The following is a 25,058-nucleotide window of genomic DNA, read 5'->3' on the forward strand; positions in this document are numbered from 1 at the left end:
AGCTAAATTGATTTTATTCAGGCAAAGTTGTGGCTTCTTTAAATACATAATGAGCAATTGTGTGTGAATTTAAACTGTTTAGTGGCCATAAACAGTTTGAAGCGTCTATTTAAAAGAAGAATTGTTTAAAACAGTATTTGCCACACCGTTGCTTGTTGTAAAGTGCGTTGAGTTGACTATACTTCTACTTAAATACAGAGCGTGAGCACTTTTGCCACATCTGGCTTGAAGGTAGGGGTGAGCGATATGACGATATTAGATCGTTAAGCGGTTTAATGTGTTCACAATCTCATAAAGCCGAAAGATCGTTTGATCGTCTACATGGCACATTCTAAAAAGTTTAGCTCTATGGCGGCACAAGGCCGCTGACTCATATACCCGACCAACCAATCATAGCACGCACAGTGCACCATACTTGACACTCCCCGCCTCCCTGTTTGTTTGTATAGTGGGAAGCTATAACGGAAAGTCACCACGAAGCAGAGTTGGTCCCGAAAAGAAACTCCATATCCACAGTGTCGATTTGGTTTGGCTTTTCCTTGGAGGAGAAAGCGCAAACCAGTTATTTGCAGTTTGGATAGACTCGGTTCGGACGTCAGCGCCGACAGCCAAAGCAAACGGAGATCAGGCACATGGTAGCCAGAGGCAGCCGCTAGCTCCAAGCTAACGCAACCCATGGTAACACAGAGCACTCCATATGAAAAAGCACGCAAGCAGTGTAAAGAAGTAACTGAGGCAGTGGCTTATTACCTTGCTGAAGACATGATTAAAACAGTGGAAAACGAGGGCTTTAAAAGACTCTTCAAAGTACTAGACCTGCGTTACGAGCTGTGTTTTTATGTTTACATTATGTAACCGTTTATGTTTACATTCACTGTACATTTTGATCAAAATTGGCACTATTCAAATTAAAACCTGTTCAGAAAGCTTAGCTGACTTAAAATGTCTTTTTTTTTTCTTTTAGAGTTTTATACACATTTTAAATATGTTTTATATGTTTAACATGAGGAAAATGGTCAGAGATGTGCAAATTAGTATTAAAAAAATGATGTAAAAAAAAAGAATCATGATAAAATCATGATTGTAATTGTATTTTTTTTTTAAATCATGATATTATATTTTTGCCAGATCGTCCACCCCTTCTTGAAGGTTGTTGTGTTTTTTTGTCTGCATTCAGCTGGCGCAGGTCAGAATATGAGTCCACCTACTGTGCGGCACGACACAAACACAATACATTATTCCGTTTGACTATAAGGTTAATTAAATTAATGCAAGGACGGGGAGGTAGGGAGCGGAGGGTAAGACAATGCCAAATGCGGTTCCACTCCAATTCAATGCATAATACAATCAACAACTGTGAAATACAAGCTTTACGCGCAGCCAGCTGAAGGAAAACAATCACCGTGAGACAGCGCCAACCACGACTACACTCGTGGGACAATTCATTAGGTATACTGCAGCATAAAACAATGTAGCTTTTATGAGAGCTGTGTTGATTTACATCATACAAATTTAGATACTGAAGCAATATGTCATGAGTTTCTGGGAATGAAGGCCAGGAGTGTTTATACTCAGGACTGCAGATATCTGAGATCTTTATTTATAACACATTTTGTATAACCTGGCGACTTGAGAGAGATTCTAACCCAGAACCGCAAAACTGAGAACACTAGTCAACTGATATCAAGTGACAGTGGAGAAATGAAGCAAGAAGTGACGCAACGTATCAGTCATAATTACAGTTATCACCAGTTTTTTTTTTTTTTGAGGTGTCTATTTGAGGAAGGCATTGATTTATCTTATATTGATGAGTATCAGAACCTACAGTAACGCTAATTGTAGCTAAAGATGCCACAGTTATACAAACTAAGATCATACTTAATAGTGTGCATATAACACACTTTAATTCATCTGAGGGACAAGAGTATGCATGAATACTAGCATTTATGAACAGAGATGATGACAGGGAATAACATATTTGTCCTGATGGGGAAAAGTAGGATTTATTTTTCTGGACAATGGCTCACGTTTGAAAGTCACTAGAATTGTAAAAGATGCCTTCTTAATTTTGTATGTGGAATTGATTTATAACACACTGCTTGGGCTTCGGTGCTGCTGTTTTGGTTAGCAAACAAGTTCAAATGAGCTCAGCAATTAACTCTAATGTTGTGTGTGAACAATAGGACTGGGTATTGCCAGCAACCTCACGATACAACAGAGGTGGGCAATTTCATCAAATCTGCCGGTCTGTCATTCATCAGCGGCCTGGGCACCCGTGCCTCATCGTCAGTCCATCATTATTTCAAGCCGAACAAAACTGTAATAATCAGTTTGTCAGTTTGTCATGCTATTTTAACCGCTCTTCCGTCATCGCTTCTGTCAGTAAACTGCACCGGTCCGCCAGTCCGTCAATCCGTAAAAAAAAAGTCATGGTCCAACAGATGAGAAATGAAATTTGATTAAAATGGTTAAATGGAGTGCACTATATAACAGCGTATTTACATCATACGGTGAATGGCTGCCCCCGTTTTAACTCCTAAAGCGCCAACAAGTTTTACTCTAAAGTAGGGTGACCAAATGTCTCCTCTTTTGCCCGGACATCTTCACTTATTAACACCCTATCCGGGCAACCGGGAGGATTTTATAAATTAATGAAAATGTCCGGCTTTAATTGGTTTTCACGGGATATTGTTCCGCATGAAAAAATGTACTTTTTAAATTAGATAAGACATAATTTCTTTAGGTGATTGTCGCAATAATATCGAAATTGCAACATGCGCCACCCATATCGCATACTTCATGTTTTTCCAATATCGTGCACCCCTACTTTAATTATATAATTATAGTAAGTTATTTATGGCATCTTTGAGTATCACCTCAGAGGCCAGGCCCACTGTCCTCATTTTTGTAGATCAGAATATGGTCACCCTACTCTAAAGTTTTGCTTACCTTAATGACAGGTCTGAAATGAGTAACTAACCAAAAACGCCCTGTGTGCTTCATTTGAGCAGCATTGAGGCCGTAGAGTTATTGCTTTGAGGCAATGTCGTGACATCGCTGAGTGACCATACTGTATTATGCGCGATAGCATTCGTGTTTTCACACGTATACAGGTACACACACGCACATGTTTTCCATGGCTTCTGCAGACCTGTTGATGCGTTCACGGTACCTTTTCAATCCAATGAAGATCTCCACACACACACACACACCCACACACACACCCACACCCACGCCCACACACACCAACACACCCACGCACACAAACAATTCAATTCAAATAATGTACATGCTTTCCATATTATAGCACAAGCCGCTAAGTGACACCAGCAGCAACAACAACACAAAACACACCGCTGTGCGGGACCGAAACAAGCGGCACGCTGACATTTTACCAGCTACACGTGCACCACCGGTGTCAGAACACACATCTCAGACACACACTTTAAACACACACAGATACACACTGACGCATAGAACTCAGCTGTAAACTGCATTTGTAGGGGAAACTACCAGGCAGCCAGTGAAAGTGCATACACTCATTCGTGCACAGACATGTCAGTTATTAAACACACATACTTAAAAGAGGACACGGTGTGTGGAAACACAACTGCAATGCGTGTTTTCCTGCCTGCGTGCACAGAGAAAACTGTAATGTTATTGCATATTCCAGGACGTCAGGACGTTCAACTTGATTCATACTGCGCTACTTTCTTGCCGCACGTACAATTGTGCGCTACTTGCCCCACATATACAGTATTTGATATAACATCGCGTCGTAACTACTGACAATACACTTAGAACCCACACCGAATTGACGGGCGGGATGTGGCATGAGTTTTGACAAGCGCTGTTGGTTCATCGCTCACTTCAATTCCGGCGTGGAATGGTGCAAACAAGAAAGACGCTTAAAATGGCAGAGGACTCCCGTGCGCCATCGCTGCGCGCGAACAACTTATGCCAACACCCCACTTTGCGCTCTTCCAAAGCTTGCCCCCAGCCACTCTCTTTTTAAGATAATGTTTCGTCAACGTTACATTTACAAATGCATTATAACTTACCTTTGAGGAAGAAAGCCATTGAAATCACGACAAGAGAGAGGGAGAAAGCGAGAGATCCGCTTGCTGTGCTCGCCATGTTGGACACCTGCTGGAGACTGGCGGCGTTAGATCACCTAGAGCGGGCCATCGGATGGAAATGTGCACCCATGAGTAGACGAGAGGGAGGGGAGAGGAGGGGACAGGCGGTGGGAGGAGGAGGGATCAAACGTTGAGTGTGCCATAGCCAAGCATTCTGCATTATCTTGCAAAAGGAAAGCAGGAGTCAGGACTAAGTTGCATATATATATATATATATATATATATATATATATATATATATATACATATATATATATATATATATATATATATATATATATATATATATATATATATATATATATATATATATATATATATAAATAAATATATAGATAGATAGATAGATAGATAGATAGATAGATAGATAGATAGATAGATAGATAGATAGATAGATAGACATTTCATTATGATATGAATATTGCAAAATATGAGAAATTCAAGGTCAGCGTATAATTTTTTAATGATAAAAACTACATATACACATAATAATAAGAATAATTTTTGTTTTGCCTATTGGAAAATCCCAGAAACTTTACATTTACAAGTTACACTTCTTTCTTTTTTTTTATGTAAGCTCTGTTATGTGTATGTGCATGAGACTGAGGGAATGAAATTGAAAATTCCCCAAGCAGATTCTGCTTAACAAGTATAAAAGTACGTAATAGAAGGGAAGGAAAGCGTATCTTAACAGATGGTTTCCTTGATTGCAAAGAACAAATTACTTTTAGCATTGCATGTTGTGACTGGTTGTTCCTTCATGTATCAGTTGCTATGCAGTCGCTATTGTCCTTTTATGCTTCTTTCTTTATTATGTCATATAGGCCTGATGTCTTAGTTTATAAGATCGAGTTATTCAGTGACACCTTGTTAGTACGTCAAACCTTCTTTCTTCTGGCTCCTCACGTGACATTGCAATTATATTTTTTGCAATTAACATTTACAAAGTACAAAAACATGAAATGTTGTGACATATACAGGAAAGGTGCATCTCTCAAAGTAGCCACTGCTTTAAAAACATAAAAGAAACAATAGAAACAGAAAATAATCGTGGGTTTTTCATTTTGCAGTGATAGGTTCAAAGATTGCTGAAAAAATTAACAAAACCTATTCCAAGATTTAGTTTCTCGCACAGTGCTGCAAGCAGGGCAGATTTGAACATGCCTCTGTCACTTTTTCGGGGCGCTAGATTAGACCTTGGCGCTGGTGTCCGACCACCTTCACTAGAGGTGCTATGTGGCGAGGAAGCCCGGCAAAACAATTCCATCTCTCTCTGTTTTTTGAGAGATATCCCGTGGTCTTGTCTTTTCCTCCATGCTCTTCTTACTTTCCTTTGCTCTCTGCTGGATAATTCATTGGTAGACTTTAGCTTTCCTTCTTCCTTCCACGTCTTTCACGTTTCTTTCTCTTTCCTTTATTAAATATTCTTTGGATTTCACTGGGTCATTCTAACCCTTCACCTGTACTCTGTCTCTGATAGGCTTTTGGGCATTTTGGTGTTTTTCCCTTCAAATTAAGATAAAATATGAAATAGAATATTGTTAAAATCAGAAAGATCTTTGCATGACATATGTATCTATGTATTATGTGTTATGCAAAACTTACTTTATTCAAAAATAAACATCATATTGTCACTACCGAAATCATTATGTCACAACCTTTCTGTATGTTTCGGTAGTGACTGTTTCGCTAGTAACGTTTTATGACAGTTGTTGACAATGCTCAACAATGCTAGGCACAATGTGGCTACCACACTCAGTTTTGAGCATGTGTACAGAGATAGAAAACACAACATTTAGCATTAAAATCAAAAGTACTCATTTTATTGCAGAAATTAGGTGTTTGTGACGGTCCTTAAAAGAACATGCTGATTTTCAGATTTTGGAGGGCACATACTTAATAATGCTGTCAAGTATTTACTCGCCATGTGGCCATTGGTGAGCGTGAAGGTAATGTCTCTTACTGGTGAAATCTCTGGGCATGTGACTAAAACCAAGCCCTGCCTACAGACAAATATTCTTTGCGTTTCGGTAGTGACATGAAAAGTTGGGACAGGTTTATTTTACATAAAAACTTCTAATTTGAAAAAAATCTACAAAATCAAGGTAAATCTTTGACCATACATTTAAAAGCAACCAAAGCGTTCTATTATAGTAAAATATTTTTCAAATTGGAAAAAATCTTCTACATTTTCATGAATTAAAATGTAGGAGTTAGAGATTGGGACAGTGGGAAGTGACATATAAAAGATGACTTTTTATACATTCAGTTGAATAGTATCTCAATTAATGCCTTGTGGTAAAATAGATCATAACAAGATATTACTAAATATGCAAGGTCTGAACACTTCATTGTTTTTTAAAATTTGATTTTCATTTTGGGACAGCAATTTCAACCAATTTGGTAGAATGGCTGATTCATATACTGTACATACCTTTATATGCATACAATACTGACAGATGCTAATATGCAACCCAAAATATCTTTGAAACATCTCTGAATATGATTCAGCGTAGCTGTACAGCCACAATAATGAGTTCCTTATTGTAATTGCAATACATCTGTGACAGTGTCACTCAGAACTGTGCATTAGTATCAAAAATATTTGAATTGACTGTTATTACATGCAGATGTGTGACTAATAAAGTGACTGGCAGGTATATCATTATAGATATAGTGCTATTTTATTAGAGGAAAGAAGTGAACCGTGAAAATGGAAATATGGATGGATAAAAAAATGAAGTTGTTTGCATGACGCTTTATCATGTTCAATGTTAATACAGACTGCCCCCTGTCTTTTACTGGAGTATTGCACTTTAGAAATGTACTCTACTGTAGTTCTACCACAAAGCAGAGGCCTGAATCACAGCAGACATTCATCTAGGATTGCAACAAACTCAAAGAATAATGAACACAATTTTTTCTTTTTTTCCATTTTTTTTTTTTTAATCTTTTCATAAATGTTAGCACACCGGCAATTGGAAATGTTGGGGGAGCGTGACAATCTCCACCCATCCAAACACCACAAAAGGCTGCTAATTGCGCACTCTATTCAGCGGGGCCCGTCGTGTCAGTCCTCATTCCATGGATGAGCAGATAGCATTTACAAGTTTACAGCTCACTCTTTCTCTCTCCCTCTCCATACAGATTGAATTGCGCACATCAAATTTATTTTAGATGTTATTATCTGGCAGCACGGTGGTCGACTGGTTAGCCTCACAGTTCAGAGATCGTTGGTTCGATTGCGGCCCCGGCATTCCTGTGTCGAGTTTGCATGTTCTAACCGTGCTTGCGTGGGTTTTCTCCGGGTACTGCGGTTTCCTCCCACATTCCAAAAAACATGCATGGTAAGTTGATTGGACACTCTAAATTGCCCCTAGGTGTGATTGTGAGTGCGGATGTTTGTCTCTGTGTGCCCTGCGATTGGGGGTGTCCCCCGCCTACTGCCCGAAGACACCTGCGATAGGCTCCAGCACTCACTGCGACCCTTGTGAGGATAAGTGGTATAGATAATGGATCGATGGATGGATGTTATTTATCTGTGACAGCTTGCCAGTTGCCGGTTCTGCCTGCCAATCACACACTCAATGTTTACACAAAGTGTTTTTAACATTATACACACGCCGACAGCCAGAGGTGGCTAAAGTACTCACATTTTATACTTGAGTAGAAGTACATGTACTACAAAAAAAAAAAGAAAAAATCAAACCTAATTAGAAAAACCCGATTGCGGCATGATGCGTGATGTAGACAGCACGCATCCACATCCATATACAAAGAGGAAACTAAACCAACGGGGAAGAAGCTGCTAAACCAACAAAGAAGAAGCCGCTAACCAATGAAGAGCTAACCCAACAGCACCATTCTCACGTCGAGCGAGCAAGCGACATAACTTTGTTCAAATGAATGACGAGTCAAATATTATGCACGATAACCCACTTAAACACTTCCGGATGGAGAGGTGGTGTACAAGTAAAGGAGTTCCCTGTCTTTGACATGCTAGCGCCAGTTAGCCATATCCGACCTCGGCATGCACTCAAGTTAAAATCAAGCAAGTCAAATATGAATGAACTATGGCAATAATGAGTCCGCTAAAAAGACACATTTGTCCTTAGATGGTTGGTCATCGATAATGTATGCACTGCAAGAGAGTATTAGTTCACATACATTGTATGTGCATTGAATGAAGGCTAATGTATGTGTATCAACAATACTGCTTTGGGGTAGCACCTTATCCAAATGGAGTAGAAACTTCACATTATGCTACATAACGATGTATACAAAAACAGTTAACTTTTTTATTAATAGGTTTCAAACAAAATGAATAATTATCAATATTGATTAATATGAAATACTTAAATTGTGAAAGTTCCTAAGACATATTGCCCTGCCCTATTAAGCACATTATGTTTAAAACTGAGTTTATTTCATCTTTATATTCACCAGTTTATTTCACTCTTTCATAGTTACATTGACCTCATATTAAAGGTTATTATGTTAAAGTAACATAATCTAAATTAATTTTTCTCCGGGTCATTATTTTCAATAGTTAAAAAAAGGGGAGGGGGGGATCAATATATATCGATATCGACCAATATGAAATACTTATATTGTGATTAGGGACGTGCGCGACTAGTCGTTTAACCGTTTAACCGTCTACGATTTATTAAACGTTTTGTATTTTACTAGTCGGTTAAACGCGACATTAAGTATCACGCATCTTGTTCCACACACCTCTGCCTCGGCCTCTGTAAACAAGCTGAGCACCAAGAAAGAGAATTGCTCCCCCCGCCCACCACCCCCGCCAGCACGCACACACACTTAGTAGGGGGCGGGGACACTAAGTTTGGGGAAGAATATTTAGAAAAGTAAATTCTGAAGATGTTGAAGCTACCACGAAAAAAAACCAGCACCGTTTGGCAGTATTTTGATGCAGCATACGACAGTGGGCATGGCGGCGGGACCAGCCAGACGAGCATGAGAGCGTTTGTTCCAGCCAGGCGCTGTGATGCTCGCCACACAGCAAAGATTACCCAACTAATTTGTGAAATGACTGCCCGCGATATGCTGCCAGTTTCTTTTGTTGAAGGCAAAGGGTTCGAAAAATTAATGCTGTATATTGAGCCTGAGTATGCGGTGCCAAATCGCAAAACAATCACGTCCCAACTCGAGAGTAGCCATAACCAAATGAAAGAGGAGATGCTACGAACTATGTGGCCAGTGCTATAACTACAGACGGATGGACGTCCATAGCCACCCAATCTTACATGACTATAAGGAGTCATTATGTGGACGAAGGACATCTCCGCAGCTGTGTGCTTCATGCGCCTTGGAGGAAAGACACACAGCTGAAAACTTGGCTGCTCACCTGCGGAGTGTGATGGGTACGTGGGCACTACAAAATAAAGTTGTCGCCTGTGTGCATGATAATGCACCTAACATATGGCGAATGAGACCCTGCTGGACTGGGAGTAGGTACCATTACTCATTACATTATTCATAATAAATGCCATGCATTGCATTGGAAAATGTATCAGAAATGTATTTCTCTGTTGTTCACCTTTATTCAGTCAGTTGTTGTTATATCAATAGAATTTAAATTAACAAACTGCATCCAGGAAGATGTTTGGGCTAAAATAGCCCCTAAATGCACAAAACATTTGCATTTTAAACTTTGAATTCAATATGTATTAAATTTCAAGTTTTCTTGCTTATAAGCTAGTCAACTAGTCGAAAATAAAATTTGAGTCGCAAATAAAATTTGAGACTAGTGGGCGGGCAAATTAGTCAAAATTCCCATCCCTAATTGTGATATACTTTTCAGTCATTTCGCCCAACTCTAATTAAACTACATATTCATTGTATTAAGTAGACATCGTGCTGTCATATTGGTCAAGTTCCCACAATTTTTTTCATAAATTAACTGAAAGCGAACAATGTACCATACATACAAACAGCAAAATATGTGAGCTTGCTGACATTGCGGACAATGATAGGGTGGACATTTTTGGCTCATGTTAACATTTAACGAGCACAAGGAGGCCCTTAGTTGTAAATATTTATTTTGCGAATTCCCAATTCTTTCAGCCTCCATTGAAGAAAGACAAAACACTGACTGAAACCATCAGAGGGCCTCTAAAAGGGGCAGTTACCCATGATGACTATTTCAGGGATACATGCAAAATGTTCAATATGATCATGAAAATAGAATATACATGATCAAAATGACTTGTTTTATCAAATAACTTGTTGTGGACAGTGAAACATTGAAACAAATATAATATATACATATAGTTTTTGCCATTTAGCAAATGACATATAGCCTACTCTATATACATACATAGATACAAATATCACGAGTATGTGTTTGACCGCTTATAAGAAGACCTAGTGTTTTATTATACTGTTACATTTTCTTAAATAGTGCTCAAACTGAGAAGAGAAAAAATCAAGTAACATGTTAAACGTTAGAGCTAGCATGCGTTGGCTTCAAATGTATAATAACAAAAAGTGCCAAATGGGCTAATGATAAAAAGTGGACAGAATTTTTTTTCTTTCCCCAGATTAGATGGAGAGTTTTTGAATGCCAGAAGCTGGTGGTTTCATTCTTGTAGCTGACAACATTAAACAATTCTCTTAAATAATAGTATGGATGGATAATGTCTAGCTTCTCCAGATCTGTTGCATATTTGTCGATAATGGTCCCTTGTTCACGTTCCTTCAATCAATGATTCAATCAGTCAAAAAAGATATTAGCTGCAGTGTACTGTTTTTTTACGTCATCATCATTGGAGGAATGTTGCAAGTAAGAGGCCTGTTATGACAAAGTAAAGAGTACGAGGTGCAGAAATCTGTTTTCAAATGTAGGGAGTAAAAGTACAATGAAAAATCGGGTCAAGTTTGGATACCCGAAAAAATTCACTCAAATTAAGTAACAACGTAATTGTAGTAAATCTGCCCACCAGGCTGTCATAGCATTTGTTTTCTCAGGCTTTTTAGTATGACGATTGTTTTTGTTCTCTTGGACAAATTTTGTTTTTTTTAATTCCCGTTACAAAATGGAAGAGAATAGGAATAGGGTTCCTGGACCCAGAGGAATTGAATAATGGATAGGAATGGATCAGATGACTGAACTGCTTCATCTGGCTCCTCAGTAGGAATGGCCCACCACAGATTCTTTCACACATTCCATATGTGAGTGAATGTGTGCATTATGGGAAGAAGGCATAGCTGAGTAGCCTGCAAAATAGCTAAAGATGAGCATACCAAAGGTAGAAAAGTGCTATACAAGTGACAGCCCATTTACCATTTACCATGAGGGATGGGTGTATTGATCCAACTATTGATAGTATTGATACCAATGTTGATAGTGGTTGATACTTCATTTCAGTGTTTCTCCTGTAAGCATTGCTGCCCATTCATCAAATATAAGCAAACAATACATTAAAGACAGGGGCGTAGCCATACATTTTTCAGTGGGGTGGCCAGGATAACACAACACCTCAGTGTGGGGTGGCCAATAGAGGGTGACACGGGAGTGGATTTTCACTAGCGTCCCTTCCCACTCCTACAGAAAAAATCCAGTCCCATCTCAGTCCTGATGAAAACAACTTCCGCTCTCGTACCGCTCCCATTTTGGAGGTCAGCTTCATGAAATATGCCAGTGGACCTGACCGAGGTTTGTGTGTTTTGCTACTGCATATTCCCGCTCCCATCTGCTTGCGTGAACCTTTTATCCTGGTGTCTCAATCCCGTGCTGAAAGGTAAAGTTGAATCCCACCCTGTGGGAATTCCCCCCAGAATGTCCCACAGTGAGGGTTTCATGAAATAAGATGCACACCTATCCAGAACAATGCCCATCACACTCTTAATCAAGCAGGAACAAGTCTAAGTAATAAATGTTGCTTTTCTGATCTTAATTCAGTAGATAATAACATTTTCTTTGGCCTTGCTTTGCTTTTGTATACTTTCTCATAGCCTACTTCAGGGGATGCCCAAGTTCGGTCCTCGAAGAAAAATCCTCCACCATTCCATTCCATTCAGTCAGGCACGTATTACTCCTCTCTTGGCAATGCTCATTTTGAACTCCCGCCTTCTCATCCGGTCTGACTGTATTGTTGTTGCCTGACTGTTGACGCACCATTGGGTAAAGTAGACATCAGTCATTACAGCAGCTTGTTTTTATAGTTTTGTTTTTACATCATGTCCAAGTAGTTACACACAGACTAGCAGCTATTTAATATGAGCTCCCATCAGTATTTGCTTTTTCAATTAGTGTGAAAAGTCCTAACAAAATATGTTCTGTCTTCTCTATTCCTTGATTTTAATGTTTGATTAGAAAAGCAATGGTTTTAAATCAAGTTTTCTTCCTTAGCCCACCTTGCTGCCCCTCCTCCTCTTGCTAAGGGAATCAATCAAATTAGCGCAAATTGAATTATTTGAGATGCTAATCTATTTAGGCAAAAACCGTTCACCATGAAAATGTTTTCCTCCTGTTGTGAAGGGAAGAATAATTGAATTAGAGCCTTGCAAGTGACCCCCACTCCCCCAACCAATTCCTGCCCCATGCACAAAAACTAGAAGATAATAAGCAGAATGGATGTGTACAATTTACAAGAGCCAAATATAGTAGAGCACCCCTAAAGTCAAACACAAGCCAATTTCGTGAGAATCATGCTCAGTACGCATGTAATAGTGATTCTCAAAATATTATACAATTTACCAAAAAAAAAAACAAAAAAAAAACAAAGAATGATGAAAAGGATTTACTCCTAAAAGCACACTTAGTATTATTGTAAACTACTGTAACATAATATACAGTTTGAACATTAATATTGCGCTTAAAAGGCACTGGTGTGCCTCAAAGGTCCATACTTGGCCATGGGCTTTTTCTTACTTTTATCAATGATTTCGATTCGGTGCTGCAATTACTTTGTGTGAAGCTCTTAGCGAATGATGCCAAACTGTATGGTTACTTTAGTCATTATGCTGATGTCAGTGACTTGAGCCAGTCTGATTTGGACGTTGGAATGTAGTTCATAATTTGGGGATAGACTTCTGTGAAAATGTAGTTTTGTCACCATCTTTCAACAATAGCAAAGACAGGTTTCTTAAAGGTTTATGTTATTTTTGCTCATTTCCAAAGGTGTAATACGGATTTTTTTTTTAGGTTTTTGTGAAATTGTATAAAATGATTGTTAGACCTGGACTGGAAAACACAACGGAGGTATGGTACCCTTACTTACCTTTTCTGGGTACTTGTATAGCGAAACTTAATCTTCAGTCCCTAATTCATCGTCTCTTTGATTTAATTATTGTGTAAAAGATTATTAACAGTTTAATGAAGTTGCACTCTATTATTCGTTATTTGATTATGGCTTGTTGGATCGTATGAGAGGTCACAATTTGAAGCTCTAGGTTACACGTACTACAATATAAATTGAATCTCAAGGAATATCTCTTTGTAGGAAAATATTAAATCTAACTGTAACATACTTAAAAATTAATACAACTGAACTGTAGTTAATTTAAAAAATGTGCCACTGTAACACTGTGCATATTACGGAGCCCCTAAGGTGACATGGAAGTAAAAAAAAAAAAAAAAACTTTGCATTGCCTCGCAAAAACTTTGCGTTCCTCGCAAAGATTGCATTCCCTTGCAAAAATGTGCATTCCCTCGCAAAGTTTGCGAAATAACACAAAGTTTTTTGCGAGGGAACGCATTTTGTTTTAAATGTGTGTTTATGTACTTACGGGTCAGTTTAGCAGCTAGCCTAGCCTAGCCTCTATGCACGGCTGTTTGAGAGACGACAGTACGTCAGAGACGGAGAAACCGTGCTTCTTAATATCAAAAACTGATTTTAGGTCTTTGTATTACAAGTGAATTTCAAAGCAATTCCATTAAACCCACCCACGGCTGAAAACGCTCCCTTTGTTCCTTTTTTTACCCAGAAAATGACCCGCAAGTTCCCTCGCAAAAAACTTTGCGTTATCTCGCAATTTTTGCGAGGGAACGCAAAGTTTTTGCGAGGGAACGTAAAGGTTTTTTTTATACGTCCATTTCACCTTACGGGCTCCATAGCATATTGAACATTTTGTTCAGTGATTGTTTGCGTATGTGACACTTTGTAAAATAGTCCCCCCTACTTATTATTTTTGGTTGAGTAATTGTTGTTCAGTGGTCAGTAGATGGCGCTTTGTGACTGCATCACAGGTGGGGTAGAGGGAAGTGTGACTGAGCCGTCGAAGAAGAGTTGCTACGCTGCATTGGCGGTCATTAGTGCAATTGTGCAGTCCTGCACCTGAGCTCGTATCGTGCAATACCCAATATTCCCCACTACTGTAATACCGTGCAATACTCAACATTCCCCACTACTGTTAGTCTAGTTTTATTTTTATCCAATGCTGTTCCTTACATTTCACTACAGCACTGCAGCACTGTCACTTAGAGTATTTTTTCCTCTGTACTATGTACAGGCCGAAATGAGTGTTCCTCATATTTTTTATGTAGATGTAGGTTGGTGTGTATACACATGTGTATATACACATGTTACCGCGTATATCTACATAGGTTTGATTCTAAATGTTTGCCGTCAATGTTATACATTAATGGCCACATTATGCCGCCGCCCCTGTGTGACCTATATCTTTGCTACTGTAACAATGAAAATTTCCCCACTGTGGGATCAATAAAGGCATTCTTATTCTTATTCTTATTCTTATTGTTTGAGACGTGATGCAACAAATGTGCTGAATGCTGACGCACTGTGTTTGTTTGTGTTAACAGAATCCCCCCTCTAAGAAAATAAAAACAAATGTGTTGTATTTGGATGAGCTCTGTCCCATTCTTATATTGTACGTGCAACACGTACAAAGAAACACTTTGCAAATCCCTGATCTAAATGATTAATAGATTATGTGCCTTTGTTTTATTTTTCTTTGCTTTTGTTTTTTGTGACATCCCCACAGAAGGGTACCAGTGACAGTAAAGCAGAAAGTCTGACTAATCACAGTACCAGAAACAGAATTACAACATCTCCAAGCAGTTTTTCAACACCACTAGTTGACAGCGTCGCTCTGCAACATCTTCCTGACACCTTCAGCGTCAACAGTTTTTCTTTATTTTAGTATTACTGAGTTTTGTTGCTCCTATAAATCACAGTTTGGCAAAGTATGGCTCACAGACCGCAAATGGTCCACTCCACTATTCCTGGACGTATAAAATTTGTTGCATTAAATTTTTACCGGTCCGTCTATCCGTCACTGACGGATGCACGTTTTGCTCTCGATTGACGAATGACAGTAAAAATTTTAAAATAGACGAATTAAGCATAGACAGAAACCCCTTTATTTAGTCCGCCATTCGTCTGCAGTCCGCCATTAGTCTATTGTTCGCGACGAGGCTTCGATGGCCGGGGAGGAAAATAGTGAGTTTTTGTTGTTTGGGGGACAGATTTGAGTGAGGGACCAGTGTATCAAAGTAAGCTGGCAGGCTTCTAAAGCGCAGTGAGTCACTATTTCTGTTCAAATATCGTCCAGAAGGGGGGGGTACTATTTTTTTTCAGTCCGGAAAAAAAGGCAAATGACGGACGCTGCAGACAGATGACGAATAACGGACGCTCCATTTTTCGTAAAATGCCCATCTCTTTATAAAGACATAAAATAATCTTATCTAATTGAAATATACTTATTTTAAAAAATGAAATCCTGTAGTGCCTCCTCCATGTCCAAACTGTCACTGTCCTTATGTTGGTCATCTTCTGCATGCGGCTCTTTGGCCAGATTCATGCGGCTCCTGAAGGCTTTTTGGTGCGGTAAAGGTTCCTTGCTATCGCCCTTGGTCTTGTTTTGCTACAAAATAATGAGCAGATCTACTTTAATGCTAAATAGGTCATGGCCTGAGGGCGTCTGTATAGGCAACTTTGAGGAGGAAACCGCACAGCCTGCCACACAAAAAAAGCTACAAATGTGCTGACTGATACGTCACTTCCCTTCCTTTACGTACATCCGCCCCCACTCACCCACCCCCAAAAAAAACAGCATCCGTGCATGACACCGCGGGAGAGATGCTAACGGCAGAAATTTGTTTAAGACTTTTTTGTCATTCGGAATGACATCTGTTGCCTGTTGCCTTTATTAAGAGTGTTCCGTTCCTGTGTTTCTGACTTTATAAGCAAAGGAATCACTGCCAGTTAGCAGCATCACATTTCAAATACTATAAATAAGCACTATGATACTGGCAAATTAGTGAGAAGACTGTGTACCGTTAACTTTCCAGCAATAAAGTGAGGCTTACTGCAGTGCTGTGAGCTTTCACATATTGCAATAAATATCATGACATATATTTATTGACCGTGACATCAATACCGTGAAAACCAAACCATGGGCTTTTGATATTGTTGCAGCAGGTTTGTCTGATGAAAATGTAATTTTGGCCTGCGATAGGATTGTTAGGAGGAAAGCTTAGCCAAACTAAGTTGCCGATCCCTGTTTAAACAAAGTGAGGAATACAGTGTGTGCAGGGCTCTGTTGAACGCGGTGATGGAATGGATTACATTTGACATTCAAGGTACCAAGTGCGTGCATAACACGCTTTGACACAATTGAAAAAAAAAGTTGAATAGTGTTGGCCTGCCAAATACGTAAGCCATTCTGCCTGGGCGTCATTAGAACCTGTCAAGGCTTCAAATCTTCAGCGGCACTTGAGTTCCCTCCATTCAAACATCAACAAGGAATGATCTTCTTCAACACATGTTGTTCACTTAAAGGTCAGGCAGAAAAGTATAGTTGTTTCCAAAATTTATGAAGCACTCATATCAACTTGCTTGGAACATTTCACGGACTACAAAAGTACACAATGAATGGGAGTTCGTCAAAACGTGCAAAAGAGAGATAGGGAGTGAGGGGACGCGATGGAGCCGGTTACGTATGCTTGCGTGTATCCTGTGGCTCTTTGCAGTAACACAGTCAAAATTGCGGCTCTTTGCCTTTGAGTCGTTGGCCACCCCTGATAATACTGTATGTGCTGTACATTCATATGATGGAATAAATAATGCGCCAAAAATGTCACATAAATATTTTTCCTACATATTAGGGTAAAGAAGCTTTTAGAGAATCCCCTCCCTCTCACGATATCCCCACCTACGATCTCAACCATACCGGTGAATGATTACAGGAAATGGTATTCCAAAAATAACACCGTAGGTCATCCATTCTTGATGACTTTCAGGTGCGAAACATGTGCACTAGTAGCAAGGATGGTACCTGCATATTGTGTGTGGCAGAACCTCTGCTAAATTATTAGCATGGCAACAAAGTCTTGCGTTTTATTTTATGAGTCTCGAATACACTTGCCCGTTACACAAGTCAGCGGCTGTAAACTGTACACATAAAAACTATTGTTGCACTCATTCCATCTACTATGCATTAGAACATTCTAGGACTTGCACTTTAGGCCTCTTCAAACCATTTGGTGCTCATCGGGACTGCTATCGAACACACAAGCACCCCCCTCCACAAGTATTTGCTTCAAGTGGTTCATCTTCTTCTATAAACTATGATAGGACAGTAGATCTACTGTAAGTCTCATGTACACTACTTGAAAAATAAAGTCAAGTACACCCCCTCATCAACATCACCAGTCCTGTGTAAATGTGGTTCATTTGCATTAACAAATTCACTTCTGTGAATTCTGTGTCCTAGGGAAGAGAGAGACCCAAACAAGCAAAACTACCGCATAACGTCGCTGTCCTCTGTAAAACACTTGCGTCCCTTTTTTTTCACGTGAGAAGTGTTTCCCCAGTACGGACATCGCATTAATGTGAAAATTAAAAAAAAAAAAAAATCCAAATTGGACATTTGTGTTTTTCACAGGACAGCGATGATAAGGTCTTTGTTTTTGCCATATGGTAGCCCAGCTGCAATACCCAAGTTACCAGATTAGCATTTCGTTTTGCTTTCAGTACAATAAAAAACAGAACATATGCATTGGATTACAACCCAATTGCTTTTGTGGATGCACCTAATATTATGTGTCCATTAACACTTTGTCTGGCTTTTCTAAAAATAAGACAATACCGGGAGTGTTGAAAAAAATGAAACATCAAGTCTCACTGACAGCACCGACTGTATGCACAGAGGGCTGAAAAACATGTTTGAAAGCAACATGGGTAGTGACGTTGCATAGACTGAGTGCATCCCCAGTCAGTGTGTGTGAGAACATAGACAGAATTCCTCTAAATAGCATTAAATTCCCTATGGAATAGGACACATTTGCATATTAATTAAAGTAAGCTTTCATCTCCTAAAATCCAGATGAAAGGCACCCGCCGAGAGGCCGTGATGTCTTGTCGGGTGTCTGGCAAAATGTTCCAAAACTTCCAGAGGTACTTTCTTCAAGATTTTCCCAAGTGCTTTTTAAACAGAGCAAGGAATGTTCAACATAACATTTCTGACCATACTAGTTTTCTCTAGAAGGCACACATTATTTATATTTGTACACCAAAATAGAATTATCTAAGAAAAAACTCAAATCACCAGAGACATTAGTATTAGCACAATTTAAGAAATGCCCGTGTATTTAGTCATTGTGCAAACCACTTTTGTGCAATGAGGTGCCTTAACTTTTACAGGTGATGTGCTTAAAGGTGATCAGGGTGAATCGCTGAGTTCACTCAAAAATTAAGTTAAAACATGGTTTAAAACCCTCAGTATGGGTCATTGAGCTGTCAGTTGAGAAAGCACTATGCCAAAAATTAAAGAAATCAATTTGGACTTGAGAAAAAGAATTATTGATGCATTCAAACCAGGAGAAGGATATACAAAGCTATCCAAGCGTTTCCAAGTGTCAAGAACTGGAGTGAGACGTATAATCCAAAGATTCGCCACACAGTACAGAGAAAGCCTGGCAGAGGTAGGAAGTGAAAGATTTCAAGGACCCCGGAGAGAAAACTAGTGAGATGTGTCTGAAGACCCCAGAACAACTGCCAAAACACTGGTGAATGACTTGGCCACATCAGGAATCATAGTCTCTAAGCAGACAATCACCATAGCTCTGCAGGAATGGACTGAAAGGTTGTAGACCAAGAAAAACTCCACTTTTGAAGAAGAGACACCTTCAAGCCAGATTTAAGTATGCTCAGAACTAGGGCTGCTCGATTAAGTGATTTTGAACCGAATTTTCTAGATAAAAAGATGATAAAAACGTTCAAATCGGCACGTTCGATTTTGTCATTTTTGATGTATCTAAGCCACCGTAGTTTCCTCTGCATGTCCGCTTCCTCCCACGAGCATACCGGAAAAACTACAACACCATCCATGGCTACCGGTGATTCTGCCCAGGCAAGTGAGAGTTTAGTTAAGAAATCGGGCAAAAATAGATCTGTAGTGTAGTGTGTGCCCCACATGCCCAATACAACCCGCAAGCAAGTAACTCAACGTCTGAAAGGCGTCCCTTTTTTTCTCCTCTACAACGGACCTCTGGCCAGCCGGTGCTCATGTACTTAAGCTTGACAGTACATTGTATTATTGAGTGACAGTTTTGCACTAATCATTGATTTAAGTAAGTAAGTAAGACCAGGAGAAAGGTGAAAGGCTAGTCACTAGCTGGTTGGCAAAATGACTTGCTGACAGACTGTTTGGTTTACAGACTTGACTGTTTACCTTATCTCATGTTGATGATTTCGCTTCAGATGGTATATGCACTTACTTCTTTCATTATTGGTTTAATTAAGAACAGATCTAAAATCTATCAAGTATCAAGAATCGTTAGGAACCGGAATTGACACGAAGAACCGGAATTGGAAGCAGAATCGTCCAAATTCAAATAATGCCGTCGCTCCGTCTCTAAACATAGCACTATCGAAACTGAAAAAAAGAAAGGTTGATTTAGAAAATCATCAGTTTAATACCGAGTGGGCCGACAAATATGTGTCCAGCCCGCGGTCCCTTGGGTTTTTGATAATGAAGCCCCTTGAATAATTTAGTTGAATAGCCCCACACTAGACAATCAGCAACTTCCTATTAATCTATGTATCAACATTTTTAACTATAGATCAATTTACATGCATAGGTATAGTTTAAGAAATTATTCATGCTATATTTTCTAAAATAATTTAGTATTTGCATTTTCTATATTTGTTTAAAAAATATGAGCATTATATATTTATGATTCAGATATTATTTAATCATTTGAATAATTTAATGTACTATAATAGTGGTTGGCTTCATATTTAATTTGGCCCTAAAAAAGGAAACATGTGTTAAGGAAGATTCAAACAATAAAAAATAACTGTATAAATAATGAATTATAATATAATTATATAATGATGATGACGTTTGTCTAAATTATACAAATTAATCAATAAATGGACAATTTAATAAAATACCATAACTGATATTGCAATTATCTATTTAAATTGAGTTCATATTTAATGTTGCCACATTAAAAAAACAAAAACACAGTTCTCATGGGTCAAAGCCCTCTCAATGACTCATTACCACTACAGCCGCAATAATAAACATGTTTTTACCTTTCATGTGTCAGTGTACGAATATCACTGAACAAAAAGGAGCAACACACTGCAGGTGTTATCTGGGCGCGTGAATGCCGACTAATATCAGATATCTCTATTGAAACATGCGCAGGTGCACAGTCCAGCACCTGCCTATTCAACAGTCACACGCTTGTTCATTAAATCTGCCCTTTTTTTTTGCTCCCCTTTCCCCTGTCAGTCATATCTCATCCTGGCAATAACTCAGCTGAGGACGTGAGCGATAGCAGCACCACGCCAGCCCTTTTCAATTAGTTTGTGAGATGAAAAAAATATATAATCCTCATCCTTCACGCCAGGATGCTTTCACAGATTATAAGCAGTGTGTATTAATCATAGAATTTATGAAGAAGTGTGCGTAGCGCTACCAGTCACGTGTGTGTGTGGGGGGGGAGGGGGCGCGCGCGTGTGTGCGTGTGTGTGTGTGTGTGTGTGTGTGTGTTAGCTGCTCATGAACCCGAGAGACAATTATGGGTTGAACTGTGCTTACATTATTCCCCCCATTGCCATCTTTTATTCCACACAACAGGCGCAATATTAGAGTATACATATAAATGACTCAGAAGCAGAGGTGGCAAGAGTACTCACACATGTACGGTATGTGTGTAAAAGATATTTAGTAGTACTGATTCAACTGTCCTGTTAAGTAAAAAAGTACAAACTCTGAAATGCACTTCCAGTAAGTAGTAAAGTAAATGATTTTGGTCGCCTCGTGACCACGTCAAACGCATGAGGGCCGATTAGTTGGCTGGACTAAAGTCCACTTCCGGCCATGCATAGTCCAGCCATTTTTAAAACGTTGTCAGCCCCCGCCCCAAAAATGGGCATGTGTGAAAGATGAATAGCGATGAGGTAATGAATCTTAATTTTGTTTAAACAATACTTTTGTTTTTTTGTTTGTTTTGGGGGTTCTGCCATGACACCAGTAATAGCGCGTAGACGTTCAAATCAACTTCCGTCTTTATAGCGAAAGAAGGAAGTGAGTATGCCGTCAAGCAATTCAGGACATTAGTATTTTTTTTGTGTGCCAGAATTGCTCCGATCCTCCTTAAAGTTGTTTAGTTGCCAATAAAAAAGATACAGACACCCCCCCCAGGGCATTACTAAAGAGCCATTCAACTACTTGTAAGTCAATGTTTCATCAAAAGAGTTGTAAAAAAAAAAAAATAAGGTTGAATTCTTGCCCAGTGCTGCTTTAATTAACTTAAGCCAAAGTGGCATGCACGACAACACTGATATGAAGGGACACTAAATTGATGAGGTCTCATTTCAACCCTCGAAAATGCAACTGTGAAAGTCATTTAGTTTTTTTCAATATTTGTTAGAAAAAAAAGGCAATTTAATGGTTTAATGGGGGCAATCCATTTTGAGGAATTGTCACAATAATTAATTGAGAAGTCGCAAGTGTTTTAACTGTAGCGAAACGGTGTGACAAATCCAAGCTATTGGATTGAAAGTTAATGGGCCAGGTGAGCGTGTGGAGACAGTCCAGCCGTCAAGACAGTTTAATTAATTAGCGTGCCTGCACATTTCTGCAAACCTGCTCATTCTCTGTCAAAAATTGAGAGGTTCGGGGAGTAACATAAGGGGCATTTTACAGTGTGTAAATGATATATCAGAGCAGAAGGATGCCATTGTCTCGTATTATTTGCCAAGAAGTCAAGTCAAGTGAAATTTATTCATTATAGCCCTGAATCACAGAAAAGTCTCAAGCGGCTTCACATGCCTACAGTTGACAAATGTTAATGACATCCCCTGATCTTGACCCTCATGAGGGCAAGGGAAAAAAAAAATCAGGGGGAAAATGAGAAACCTTGAGAAGGGGCCGCGGATGGGCAAATGGGGCAATTGCCATTGCCATAAGGAAGGCTCGCAACACCGAAGACAATATAACCCAGAATATGTCACAATGCAAGTTTTGTTTGGATTTTTTGTTCCAGGTTGTTGGGTTTGTATTTGGCCGGACGGGATGTTCAAGTGCTCAGCTTCTGATTTCATAACTCACGGTATGATTTTGGCAGTGTGCAAACTTGTTAACTAATTTGAAACGCCATCACAAGAACCAGAGGCGGGCATTCAAAGATTGACGAATGACGGAACATTTTTTTTTAAATGACGGACAAAGCACTGACGGGAATAGATTTTCGTACGTCAGAGTAATCGTCACAAACCGCATCCGTCAGCCCGCATCAGCCTGTCAATGGCGGACGCCCTTTTTGCTGATGGTTTTTTTGGGTTAATTTAAGACTTGAGACATACACATGCACATGTACTTGTACATGTAACATGATCCCATCTCTGCTAATTACAAATATCATTAAATCACTAAAGGATGTCAAGAAGTAAGCAAATGAGCAGATCTTTGGGCAGTGAAAGAGGTCAAAGCAGCCATGCTAACAGCTAAAAATATCCAAACCCAAAAGAGGGTTTCTTTCGTTGTACCAAACCAAGACCATAAAAAACAAGGTACGTACATCCCAAAGCTATTATTTTTATTTTTGGGGTACCGTTACGCCACTTCTGTCATATTAAACCACATGCACCCCAAACCCTCTAAAACTACAGCAATAAACACAACACATACTTAAATTGGTGAAGTCAAGAATCACATACACTTGACTTTTCTCACTTTGGTAAATAACAGATCCCCCTTCGCCAATTCATCATCAACCTTTGAATCGGTCATTGTTTTTTCTCCAGAAAGCTCTTAAATCACTTGTAGTTGCTGTTTGAGCTAATCAACAAATGACCTTACTTGCGCACGTTCTCACGTTGTCGCTTTAATACATTTGTCTGGCGATAAGCCTTCAATTGCTTCAATTTTTTTTAACACTTGGGGGCAGCAGATAGCTGCGATAACAACAGATGCAGATGGGGTAGGGTCCTGCTCATTCAAGCGCTGTAGAAAATGGATGGGTGGATGGTTGGCTGGATGGTGAATGAAAATAAAAAGTCCTCTATTGTGAGAGAAGGACTCGTGCACCAAATCAAATTGCTTTCGCAAAGCTTGCTGATGTACTGGTCATTTCAATCAGGTGTGTTGTAGGAGGGCAACATCTGAAAGATGAAGGGTAACGGCCCTCGAGGACTGGCCTTTGACACCTGTGCCTTAGAGACAAGCTTTCACTCACCATTATCATGAAGATGCCACGGTCACTACTGTTTAGATGTTCTCCAGGAAGCCCCTATGAAGATATGTGAGTGTAAACTGCAAGTGTAAAAATGGAAACTTAATGACATTGCAATTTTTTAAAATAGTTTTTAGTTTGATTTCCATGCCTGACGACTCTGCCCATGGTCCTGGAAAAATGTGCTGGGCAATTGGTACAAATATAAAAATGAAAGGGGGAAAAAAAGGTCAGACAACTAAAACTGTCCATGAACAATAGTTAAAAGACTTTGGGCAAGTCTGAGGAACGAGACTGTCGATCATCTGTACCCAACTGTAAGGTTGAATAATTAAAACCCAAAATATACAAACATAAATACACATTTTTATCTAACAATAGGATTGAAAATGACCATTTTTCATTTTGTACTTTCTCAAATCACATTGTTGTAAAACGAAAATATATTGTTTTTTAGCATTATGATATATGGCAAAATCATAAGTTTTTTCTAACTGAAAAAACAAAGAATTTTTAAAAATGTTTTTTCACGCAACATTTAATTATTCTTGTAACGTTTGACAATTTGCCATGAAATAAACATTTCATTTTCATAAAGAACATATTTTCCACAAAACAAGATGATTATTTTACAATTTTAAAAATTTGACTTTTTTTCCTCCCAAAAATACATAATTATAAAGATTACCCGTTACCCGTTTTTTGTTGTTGTTTGTTTTGGTTAGCTTTTTTCCCTTGTCTGCAGTACTTTTAAAAATGTTTGCCTTTTTCATCCTTTTCTTAATAAAATATCAAATATAAGTACAATGCATAACTTTTATGTGCAACACAAACTGATTTATTCATAATTTTAGTAGTCATTTTAAGTCGTCAATATGGTGGTACATGGAGTGCTCAGAATATTTTTTATCTAGTGGAGCATTCGGTATAAAAAGTTTAAAAACCACCATTGGATGGGGATAACGTCACTCCGTTTAACGTGGTTACGACGCCCCCACGTGTCAGAAATTGCACATTACCTGCATAGCTGCTGTTGACGTCATGTTTTAAAAAAATATATATTCAGTTTTACAATTCAACATTTCCTTTCCCAATATAATAATTAATGAGATTTATATATATATATATATATATATATATATATATATATATATATATATATATATATATATATATATATATATATATATATATATATATATATATATATATATATATATATATGTATGGCAAAATCTATA

General features: G+C 38.7%; 1 protein-coding gene across 3 annotated transcripts in view; it reads right to left on the bottom strand.

Annotated features, from left to right (window-relative positions):
* Positions 1-4,198, bottom strand: part of cadm1b (cell adhesion molecule 1b) — a 250,988-nt gene extending 246,790 nt beyond the window's left edge. For all 3 annotated transcript variants that reach the window (XM_086034994.1, XM_086034995.1, XM_086034993.1), the window contains exon 1: positions 4,062-4,198. In XM_086034994.1, the coding sequence (XP_085891120.1) occupies positions 4,062-4,137 (76 nt within the window). In that variant the 5' untranslated portion in view covers positions 4,138-4,198. The remainder of the gene's footprint in view (positions 1-4,061) is intronic.
* Positions 4,199-25,058: the final 20,860 nt, after the last annotated feature.

Source organism: Filicampus tigris, chromosome 7 (genome assembly GCF_054856515.1).
Source record: "Filicampus tigris isolate MCC_2025a chromosome 7, RoL_Ftig_1.0, whole genome shotgun sequence".
Classification (NCBI taxonomy): domain Eukaryota; kingdom Metazoa; phylum Chordata; class Actinopteri; order Syngnathiformes; family Syngnathidae; genus Filicampus; species Filicampus tigris.